This window comes from Panthera pardus, unplaced genomic scaffold, assembly GCF_024362965.1.
Source record: "Panthera pardus isolate Hobbes unplaced genomic scaffold, ASM2436296v1 HiC_scaffold_13, whole genome shotgun sequence".
NCBI lineage: Eukaryota > Metazoa > Chordata > Mammalia > Carnivora > Felidae > Panthera > Panthera pardus.
Window position 1 is genome coordinate 66,432,854 of NW_026526688.1, and position 12,565 is coordinate 66,445,418.

The following is a 12,565-nucleotide window of genomic DNA, read 5'->3' on the forward strand; positions in this document are numbered from 1 at the left end:
TTAATTCAAAGGGATATATGAACCTATATGTCTATTGCAGCATAATTTACAACAGTCAAATTGCAGAAGCAGCATCAATAGTTGAATGGATAAAGAAATATATATACATATATATATATATATATATATATATATACACACACACACACATATATATCATTGAATATTATTCAGCTATAAAAAAAAGAATGAAATCTTGCCATTTGCAATGACATGGATATAGCTAGAGAGTATAATGCTAAGAGAAATAAGTCAGAAAAAGACACATACCATGTGATTTCATTCATATGTGGAATTTAAGAAACAAAACAAAGAAAAAAGAGATAAAGAGAGAGGGAAGCCAAGAAACAGACTCTTAACTCTGTTTTCTATTAATAGAGAACCAACAGATGGTTACCAGAGGGGTGGTGAGTGGGGGGATTGGTGAAACAGGTGATGGGGATTATGGAGTGCACTCGTCATGATGAGTACTGGGTGATTTATGGAAGTGTTGAATCACTATATAACAAGGTATGTTACCCATACTAAAATTAAAACAAAATAGAAAAATATCAATGGGAAAAAGACATATAATAAAAAAGGAGATTCTAGATTTTTTAAAAAATGCTCCATTTATTTACTAAAATCTTCTTTAAAGTCACCAGTTACCTACAGTTTAAGGAATTCGATGGGCCTGTTTTATTGTCTATCTTACTTTTACTCTGAAACATTTGACATCTCATCAGACCCTCTTTCTTGAGTTCTTTTCCCTTTAGCTTCCTTTTCAGTATTTATTTTCCTGCTAGTTCTCAGACCTTTTTCTTTTTCCTTTGTGAGTTATTTTTTTCTCTACTTGCCTAGTGTTTATTATGATGTTTATCTTTCTCTTTACAAATAATCCTTGGAAAAATTTACTGAATCACATGTAAAAGTTGATCTTAAAACTCAGTTCTGAAGATAAGAGAAGCAGAGAATAAAAGATAGAAGGGATATTGCTTGTATATAAAAATCACTCTGGGGTTGCCTGGGTGGCTCAGTGGGTTAAGGGGCCGACTCTGGCTCAGGTCCTGATCTCACAGTTTTTGAGTTTAAGCTCTGCATAGGGCTTTGTGCTGACAGCTCAGAGCCTGGAGCCTGATTCAGATTCTGTGTCTCCCTCTCTCTCTGCCCCTCCCCCACTCTCTCTCTCTCTCTCTCTCTCTCTCTCTCAAAATAAACATTAAATTTTTTTAAATAAAAAAAAATCACTCTGCTCCTTTCTAGCTCTGTAACTTTGAACAATTATTTAATTTTTCTGTGCCTTAATTCCTCATCTATAAAATGGTGATAGTTGTCTTTCTTCTGGGACTCTTGTGAGGAATAACTAATTTAAAATGTATAAACTTCCTGACACGTAAGAAATCTTCATTACATGTAATTTATTGTTAATAGCAGATGTTCCTATTTATTACTAAAAAAATCTGTGACAGAAATTTTATTAAATCTATAAATTCTACAAAGTTTTACATAATTGCATAACTACTTCTTGTACATTTCTGTGGACTATAAATGCCTTCACTGCCATGCTTTTATTTTTATTTTCTTTGGATTGCCAGCAGCCACCTGAACTTTCAAGGAAATTTACAAGTTGGGAAATGAAAATATTAATAGGATCATGATGATGATCACATTACTCAGTTTTATCAAAATTAAAATGAACAACTCAAACTGTTTCCTTGTTCCTCAAATTTTAAATATTAGTTAGCAGGTTTTCAGCATTTAAGCCCTGATTCCCATTGTCTCTCACCAACATTCTGGTCTCCACATTGCCTATGGCCCAATATCAGCTCCCCTAAATTCAACCCTACTCAGCATCAGTCAAAGGAGATACCAACCCAAGGTCAAATACAGAAATTCCATGGAGGGCTATTGCAATGGTCTATTATCCTTTTTCTCATTCTTTTATCACACATACGCATGTGGGCACACACACACAGAATCACAGGCACACACACGTTTGAAGGCTTCTTTTCTGTCACTTTCATGGACACCAAAATTTCTACCTATCCCCTCTAGATCTGATTACTTCTCTCTTTTGTCAGTGATTTCTTTGCTATTATGAAAACATTTTTAGCATTATTTTTATACTGAGAATGGAATAATGCAAAATTGACTTAATCTGCAGCACAAAGTTTATGTTTTGTTGTAAAAAAAGAAGTTCTTGACAGGATTGCTAAACACTAAAATTGCTGAACAACAATAGCTATTTCACTATCTTTGAAAAATAAGACAGTCTCTCATTCTCTAGACGAGATTGTTTTCCATCTTGTCTTGAAAGAGAATGAGACTTCAAATCCTGTTTTTCAACTCCATACTTCTTAGACATATATTTAAAAATCTTTAGAAATCTTTTAAAATTGTAGATTCTGTTAAAGCCTAATTGTCAATATTGACAACAATTATAAAGTTAGTATTTTCTCTAAAAGTACATTGTAAAAATTCTTGGCTAATATAATACCTACTTTTTTTCATTTACAAATTACATTAGGCACTGTATTTTCTATATTTTATATCACATTTGCTATCAGTAGTATATACTACTTTCCACTGTACTATTTAAAGACATTATCATGGGGGCCAGTGTAAAAAAAAAAATCCTTTGTAAGACAATTGTGTGAAAATTGCAGTTATTTTTGAAGACATTAAGCTAAGCAATCATTTTCACTAATTCTGATGTTGCCAGTATTGTCCTGGTTATTTTATGGGAAATATGAAAATCTTTGATGCATTGTTAGTGCAATGAGCTTATACTTCATTTGTGGAGATGAAATTTGCAAAGTTAAAACTTGGAGATACAAGGTGCAAACACATATCATGTAATACACTGTGGTCCTAAAGGAGAGATAAACAAATATCAGAAAAATAATTAAAGTCTTTTAGAAGAATACAAATAAGACCTCAGCATCATTGGGAATAGGATTTTTATAAATGTAAACACATGCGTACAGACATCTTCAAAACAAATTTAAATGTAAAAAGCATACTTCCAGTTAATATATGCTATCCTATTTTGAAACCAGATATATATATATATATATATATATATATATATATATATATATATATATATATATGAGCTCAAGTGCAAAAATCCAACACAATCTAACTCTTTGCCGGGCAAGTTATTTCAACTCCCTGTACTTCATGTTAAAACCGATGAAACTATCTATATAGGAATGTATGGCGAGGATTAAAACTAAGATAATGGGGCCACCTGGGTAGCTCAGTTCATTAAACATCTGACTTATGCTCAGGTCATTATCTCAGAATTCCTGGATTCCAGCACCTTCTTGGGCTCTGCAGGCTCTGTGCTGACAGCCCAGAGCCTGCTTCAGATTCTGTCTCCCTCTCTCTGCACCGCCCCTACTCTCTCTCTCAAAAATAAATAAATGGACATTAAAAAAAAAACTTAAAAAAACTAAGATAATGTATTTAAACAATTGGAACTATCATGTGTTTCTAAACCCCTCATAGAACCAATTACTTTATCCTAGAGAAAGCACACAGTAAACATGTTTTTATTAGATTTGATACAAATGAAAATATCCTATTATTTTAACCTTGTACAAGTTGGAAGATAAAAATTATGTACCAAGTGTATTATTTATAAGATATCAATTTCTTAACATTAAAACAATAAATGATTCCTTTTCAATAATATTGCTTTGAAAATAACTTAGTTCTTCTGTTACAGGAAATAACTGCAAGACCACTGAATACAACAAGATGAAAAGCATGCTTTTAGATTTACAAAATCAAAAATATATTACACAAGAAAATGAAAACCCTAACGGTGATGACCTGTCTTGGAAGAAGTTGTTGGTGGATCAAATGTTTAAATATTTTGATGCCGACAGTAACGGACTTGTAGATATTAATGAACTAACTCAGGTATGATTAATGATTAAATTAACAAGCTTATTTAAAAATCACATGTACAATATATTTATATCTGTGTGAATTTATTCTATATTAATAAAATGTATTTAATTTGTATTATTTGAAAGTGTGGACAAAACATATTTTTAAGAGTAAAATTTGACTGCTGTTAAATAACAAAGATTTGATTCAACTGAGTCAATTTTAAAAATCTAATTGGCTTTACTGTTCAATTCATGAACTGGGCAGCATCCCATCTAGCAAATAGAGAGGCACTTGGGAAGTTGTACAAATGGAAAGTTTTTGCAGGAGAGTGGGGCAAAAAAATTATTAGCAAAAGAGAAAGATTTTTCCCGGCAAGGCTGCTTTCCTTTAGCTGGAAAGGCTAGGGCTGTTATGTCGATTACCTCATCATCTTTTGTGGGATGGAAAAGGACCAAGTGGCAGACCCACTGGGGCTGATTGAAAAATTCCTGACCGACCCGTTAAGACTACATTTCTGGGGAAGGTTGAACTGCCATTCACGTATTAAACCCCAGTTTGAGGATTTGGCCTAAATTATGCCATTTTAGGACTGTTTTAGGACCAAAATGGTTTGGTTTTTGGGTCTTGGTGTTGTTTTTCTTCTAACACTACTCTAACAACAATATTAATTTCAAATAACATTTATATGATATTTTAGAGTTCAAAATAAGATAGCTACTTTTGATAGGTTTCTGTACCTTAAATACCTTAAGGAATCATCAATTCTTTATCTTACAAAATTTGTAAGATATCTTCAGATATGTTCTGAAGCCTTTTATAATGTTTAATTTTCTATCACTCAGTAAAAACTTGTGTATCCAATATTCAAGGAAACTATTCACCAGCAATTGAGCACATCTATAACATGATGTAAATACATCATTTAAGAAGGTATTAAATTTCTGACCTATTTTATTTTTCCAATAATCAAAGATCAATTAGGATATAGTTAATCTAGGTATAGTATTAAGTCCACATTGTTAAATTTCACTTATTTGAAAATTGTCACCAAATGAAATATGTGATAAGAAATTTGTTACTAAAGAGAATATTTGAATAAACAAAAGGTCTTTATGTGAACCATTTGGAAAAAAATACAAATACTTTTTTGTGTGTATCATGGAGACAGAACAGTTTGAAGGAAATTATAATACCCAGATTTTAGAAACTAAACTAGTTGTAGGTAGTATAGAAATGTGAAATAAGAGACATAAGTTTTCTCCAAAAACGTATACAAGTTTTAGGAGTAATGGAGAAAAAAAGCCAATCTAGGGTGACCAATCTAGGAAAATGGTTATAGCACTGAAGAAGTTTTCTGAATTCTTAATAATCCTTATAGTGTTTATTAAGGTGGATTTTGCTGCAGTGATTGGCAGTTAATATAGTTTTAAAAAAATCCAGTAGTTTATCTCCATAACACCATGCCATTCATCTCTTATGGTTAATTTTATGGTCTATATAAAGAATCTGACATTGTGGAATATTGGTTCGATTATACAAGGATTTCTAAGCTTTGGAATAGTGTAACTTAGTTTCAAGACTTTATATCAAAGTGACTTTCTAAGTAAATTAATTACAGTTCTTGCCATTCCAGTTAATTAAAATATATATCATTTTCCTTATCTTCTTTAATTTAGCCTGCATTTATTGAGAAGTTACTAAATCCAGGCATTGGGATTTAAAGAATTGAACTCTGGAATTTTAGAGTAAAATCAGAAAATTTTTAATTAAGATACCTATGTTATCATTTACCTCATGATTTATTTTTCAAGAATGAAACTCTTTAGAATTTTATATTTATAGTAATGATAAGAAGTGACTAGTTAATTAAAATGAAAATATAATTCAGTCATGTCACCTTGGTCTATGTGGGCCTGACATATTGGAATATATTGTGGTTTTGCTTTTGCTTTTATTTTGTGTATTATATATTATTATATATTACATATTTTACATGTATTTATTAGTTTTTATTAATGTATCTACATCATTGTAACCACTGGTTGGGTACAAAACATGATCTGACGAAATCCAGTTATTATCATAGTACCTACATCTAAATCCAAATGGAAAACTGCTACTCACTAGAAAATGGCAGTCACAGCACTTTATACCTATTTCAAGTTTATACTACATTCAAGTTAGTATTTGTTTCCTAGGCAGCCATTACAAAATAACAGAATGTGGGTGGCTATATCAACCTGTCCTTCAGTTCTAGGGGCTCAAAGTCTAAAACCAAGGAGTTGGCTAAGCCATGCTCCCTCTGAAGTAACTGGGGGAGGATCTTTGCTTGTCTTTTTCAGCTTCAGGTAGTGCTAGGCATTCTTTGGCATTCCTTGGCTTGTAGATAACATCATTCAGCCTCAGGGCGCTTGGGTGGCTCAGTGGGTTAAGCAGCCCACCCTTTATTTTGGCTCAGGTCGTGATCTTATAGTTCATGAGATCCCGCTGTCAACACAGAGCCTCCTTGGGATTCTCTCTCTCTCTCTCTCTGCTCCTTCCCTATTCATTCTCTCTCTCTCTCTCTCTCTCTCTCTCTCTCTCTCTCAAAATAAATAAACAAACAAACAAAATCTGCCTCTGCAGTCATATACCATACTTGGTGTGCCTGTCTTCACAACACATTGCCTTTGCTTGAAGGACACCAGTCATATTGGATAAGGGGCCACCCTACTCCAGCATCACCTCATTTTCAATTATCTAGTTATCTCTTCAACAACCCTATTTCCAAAAAACACAAAATGTTATGTTCTGAGGTCCTCAGGATTAGGTCTTTAAAATATCTGTTGAGAAGATACAACTCAACTCATAATGAAGTTTATCTACTACCAAATTTAGTTGTGTTTTCTCTGTTACCTTTGATTTGGACTCACTTTATGTCCGAAAAGTCTCCTTCCAATTCATCTGAAAGTCGTCTTCAGAAACCCATTTCTTTCTTGGCCATCCATGAGGTACAAGCAAAGAAAGATTTGGGAGATATACTGGCTTCCTTCTGAATACATCCCATACTACATAAGTCATTCCCACCTAGTGTGTTGTGAAAATGTCAGTATCTCATCTGTAAATAATCAACTATGAAAAAAACAACATAAACAAAAACACAGAACTTAAACAACAACGACAAGAAAAACAGAAGGTTGTAACAAGTAATCTTGAAAAAATATAATAAACACCTAGATATGAATGGCACAAATACTGTTTTGATGGTAGTATTTTTAGATTTCAGGTACTTTTTAAAGATCTTTTGCAAGTATTATAACCAATAATACATACGGTTTTATTAATAAATGCAGAAACATATAATACCATCATTTAATATGGAATTTTCAAATAATTTAACTTAGAAGAGTAAAAAGGGAAAGGATCTTAATGGTGTCTATTAATAATTTATAAGATATTATTAACAGAAATGTAAGATACTGCCAGTGACAAGTAAAAATTAAAGAATATAATTTGACTTTGAGGTTTTATAATTGTAGCATGAAAGCTGGCTACCCACATTCTATTTTTATTCCCCATAATGAATGGAGAATCTTACAGATTTTCATGTAAATTAGAACACAGAGGCCTGTCTAATTGAGAGAAAATACATTAAAAAATTAATAGTTAAAAGAGTAGGACCTTTAGAATCACAGTTAACAACATGTTATAGCAAGAAAATATTTGCTAAAATGAACTGACTGGTTATAGAAATAAATCACATTCAATCCATCTCTTTACCACTCTAGCTTAATAACATAAACATCTGTAACTCTATGTTTAGTCTTCCAGTCTGGGGCTAATGTTCTTATGTTGAAAATATTCAAGTATGAAATACAAATTGATAGCAAAGTGAAATTTTGGACTTTTAAAATAATTTTTATGAAGTTGATAAAATTTATGATAGTACACTTGTAGATTTGTCATTGGTAGTTGAAGATCCAGAAGAAAAAAAATCAAAAAAGATTGAGATGGTATATTCATTTCAGAAGGAGTGGGTCCCAAGTGATGAAGTCCTAGTATATTTTTTTTCAAAATAATCTTTTTTATGATCAAAGTGTAGTGGTTAAGAACTGTTATTATAGATCCTGGGTTCAAATAACGTCTCTTACTTATGACCTGTTAACCTTTGGCAAGTTATTTAAAGTTTCTGAGACTATATATATATAGACAATGATACTAGTACCTACTGCGTAAATTTGATGTCACACACACACACACACACACACACACACACATCATTTAGAATGTGTCAGCTTCTTAGAAGCATGACTAGCACATACAAAATAGAGTGTGTTAGTTATAACTGTATTTTTAAATCTAACTTTCATGTGAATGTCATGGATGATAATGGAAATAAAGTGGGTACATACCCTTAAGTTAGTAATTGAGCGATTGAATAATATTTACCCTATGTTCATCCCTTGCAACTTTTTAATATTTATGCTTGAATGGTAGGTGATAACAACTTAAATACCATTAGTTTACAGCCATTATAACCCAGAAATCTATACACACATTATTAAACATACAAAAGTTTTAATACCAACTTTTACAATGAGAAAAAACAATAGTTCTTGCAAAAGAAGAGTAGTTTTGGTTATCTCAAGAAATTAGAAAAAATAAATGACGGCATGTTTTTATTTTGCCCATCTCATTTGAAGTGGTTACACATTTATCTCATATAGCTGGCATGAATTATTAAATCCTCAGTACCAGATTAGAGTAACTGAGTAATCGTAATTTTAGTAATAATGGTAATGATACTATTGGGTTATTGCCGTAATGCAGATGTCTGTTGTCTCCTTTGTACTTCTATTTGAGCTCCGCTATATGTATGTGAGTGTTTACATCACAAATTACACAAATCCCAAATTGAAATCCAGTTTAGATCCAGCACTTTGTACACTTTTCCTTTCCTTGTACTCTGTCCATGGTGTGCTTTTCATTACCTGCACCACTGATACAGTGCCCAAGTCTATCTCTCAACCTCAGTTTTCCCTGGGGGCTCCAAATTATTTGTCATGCAAAACAATATGTTCTATTTTAGATTCTCCTTCTAAATATGTATGACCAAATATATCACATTCCACAGATGCCAACATCTACCTTAGTTAAAAAAACTAATGACAAGTTATAGAATACTACAACAACATCAAAAACCAGTATCTATCATACTCTTCCCTCAGGGAGAAATGTATCATCAATTCTCGAAACAAAAAGAAATCCCTAGCCTCCATCTTCTGCCCTATTTTTTACACCCTCAGAGCCCAATTAAGTCATATCTATCTCTATTTCCTCAAGTGCATTGTCCACTCTTACCCCTGGGGTGAGTATTTCTGTTTTTCCAAATGACATGGACATGGTGTTGGGGAAGAAAAGTGGGATATCTATCAAAGTTTTTTTGTAGGAACAAAACAGATTATTATTGTCTCCTCTCCCATGTGTCTTAATTACTGTATGATAAAGGTAATATTTCAATCACATTAAATTTTTTTTTGTATTTTTTTTCTTCAAATGTCTATCCTCTATTGAAAACAGGTAAATGGGAACTTACTTTGGTCTAGTGGTTCTATATCTTCTCAAATCTATGCCATAGTGCCCGGATCCCATTCATAATGAGGTTATAGAACTGAGTGGTCTGTGCTGGTAACCAATCCTGTGTACTAAATGCAAACCCAAATGTTCTGCCTTTTCCTGAGGACCATTCTAGTAAGGTGTGACCCTCGCTTGTTTGGTGTTTTACCTTAGCTCCTCCCCACATCTAAGCAAATTTCTAACATTCATCTCTATTACCTGGATCTCTCTCTCTCTCTCTTGCTTCTCTTAAATTACCTTCTCCCAAAGTGAGAATTCACTGCTCTCTTTGGAGAAATCTGAGCTTTACTAATGCCTGCTTCAATGAAAATTGTTCTAACAATATGCTCCAAATTGGCTTATCATACTCCAATGTATGACTCATAGAATAATAGCTTACTGCAAAAGCCTCAACAAACATAATTTTTTTTTCCAAAGGATGATCACAAACCTGTTATCTCCCCTAAGCGCTGTATATATGACTAGTGTAGTCAGGTACTCAGTTTCATAGTGACACATTTGTGGTTTTAAGAACACAGATTGTTTCTAAAACAGACATGAATGTGTAATGCTTGAAATCAGGATTTCAGGATGAAGAGACCTGAGGTATGAGTATGTTCCTTCTGGCAGTCTGGCATGTAGGGAAAGGTCACTGGAAGTGTGAAAGTTAATGAGCATTTGTTGTCAAAAGGAGCTCAGAACTGTTCTGGGTGGCTTATTCATGTGTATATGGAAACCACAGAGAATATTAAAGAGTTAAGGTAGACAGAAATAGGGGTGCCAGGGTGGCTCAGTCAGTTGAGCATTCGACTTCGGTTTAGGTCATGATCTGGCAGTCTGTGAGTTCAAGCCCCACCTCGGCTCTGTGCTGACAACTCAGAGTCTGGAGTCTGCTTCGGATTCTGTGTCTCCCTCTATTTTTGCCCCTCTTCCACTCGTACTCTGTTTCTCTCTCTCTCAAAAAAAAAAAAAAAAAAAAAAAAAAACATTAAAAAAAAAAAGGTGGGCAGAAATATTGTGAATCAGCAGTTAAATTTATTTGTGAATTATGGGGAGAGAATAGGAAAGAACTATGTAGCTGAATGGCCTGAGATCCAAAGTAGGTTCTAGCTCTCTATCAATCTATTGTTGATCGATCAATCTATCTATCTACCTATCTATCTATACCTACCATCTCTCTCATCTTTGTATCTATCTAATGAAGACTTGGTTTGGGAGGAGGAAATAATCCAGAAGTGCCAGTAGGGAACCATTTAGTTATTGACCCATCTTCCTCGCTGAGGTAAAATGGATATGAGAGAAAAATTGGCCACCAATTGTTAAAATTATTTTACAAGTGATTTTCTTCAGGGGCAGCCAGAATTTCTTAAAGTTAGTGTGCATGGATTACATGTCTTTATAAGAAATGGAGGTGAAGAGTTTTTTGACCAGAAACAGGATTTCCAGAGGTCATTATGATGGGTTTGAGTTAGAAAAGAATGGAGATTGAGTCAGAGAAGGAAATATGCAAAGCAATATAGGGAAACTTGGGTTTCATAGGGTCACATAGGACAAAGGAATTTGTCCAGATTGCTCCTTAGAGGAGAATGGACAACTGTGTTTTGCACTGTGGTGTAATATGTTTGATAGAGTAAGATGAGGGAATACATAGGCAGACTTCACCTGGCAGAATGGCATCTTTGAATTGTTAGCAGTGTTAAAAGATGGGTATATTGAAACATATTAAAATTTTAAGGGTTTATTTTATCTTTTAAGTTTATTTTTGAGAGAAAGAGAGAAAGAGAGAGAGAGAGAGAGAGAGAGAGAGAGAGAGTGCATGGGGAGGGCCAGAGAGAGAGGAAAGGGAGAATCCCAGGCAGGCTCCCTGCTGTCAGCACAGAGCAGGTCTTGGGGCTTGAACTGACCAACCGTGAGATTATGGCCTGGAACAGAAATAAAGAGCCAGTGAATTAACTCATTGAGCCAACCAGGTGTTCATTTCCAGAGTTTATTGGAGGAAAAGTTGATTTGAATCCAGCAATGCCAAATCAGAAGTGGTTAGAAGCACTCTACTGAGGGGAACTAGGGGAAAGCTTCTATAGAGAAAGGAGAGAGCAAAGTAAGGCAGGAAATCATTGATTCCCTGTAGCTTAACACATCCTATTTGTGATTGGTTGTGAGTTTTGAAACATTGAGGCATTTACAGGCCTAGATTTTGGGTTGTTTACATAGGCACCAGGACATTAGAGCCAACTCCGTCTAAGGGCTTCCTTGTTTAGAGCAGCAAACATAGGGTTCTTAAAGTGAAATAGTGCTAACAGCTTGGAAAATCTACTCTTTTGGCCTCTCCCTATTTCATAAAATAACCACCCGTGGAATTTAAGTAAGCAAAATCATTCCCTTGTGATTCTGAGTTTAAATAAGCAGCTGTATTGAGTATATTGATTTAGCACTTTCTTCATTTAGATTCTGTCATCTTAATAAGCTGATTCACATTAGGCATGCATATTAGAATGAAATATTTCCCTAATGTGCACACATGCCAACTCTTTATTAAAATAATAAAAAGAGCTACTTGTTCACAGGATTTAGATTATTACGTTATACATATTTGACTTAAAATGCTATTTGCTCAATGACTACCATATGTGAATACATTTACGAAATTAAATAAAAAGCAAGAATAAATAAGACTAGATATTTTTAAGCTATCAGGATGGGCAGGGCAATGATGTTTTTGCAACCTTTGTACATACCAATTTTCTTTAGAAATTATTAGAGCTGTTAGATAGGGAATGGGCAGTTAATCTTTATTTTGAGTTGATAAAGCCTATTACAATTTTAAAGGCTTTTTAAGAGGTTCTGGTTTCTAGTCAACATATTTATTTACTATAAGATTGGTAAGAATTGTTTTGTCTAATGGATAAAAAGCTATTTTGGTGGGAACAAACTAAATACAAACAAATAAGCACTTGTATGGCTAGAAAAGGGAGATAAGTGAGAACTTCCAGGAAATGCCATGGTAATTAATCCTATTTAACATTTAAAACCCCATGAACTTTCTGGTATACAAAATAAGGCAGCAGAAACCAGGTATTTGACTGAGAAT

The 12,565-nt window shown here is 33.6% G+C and overlaps 1 protein-coding gene across 3 annotated transcripts in view; it reads left to right on the forward strand.

Moving 5' to 3' along the window:
* FSTL5 (follistatin like 5) overlaps positions 1-12,565 on the forward strand; it is a 768,518-nt gene that overhangs the window by 409,156 nt on the left and 346,797 nt on the right. For all 3 annotated transcript variants that reach the window (XM_019441101.2, XM_053901160.1, XM_053901159.1), the window contains exon 5: positions 3,713-3,909. In XM_019441101.2, the coding sequence (XP_019296646.2) occupies positions 3,713-3,909 (197 nt within the window). The remainder of the gene's footprint in view (positions 1-3,712; positions 3,910-12,565) is intronic.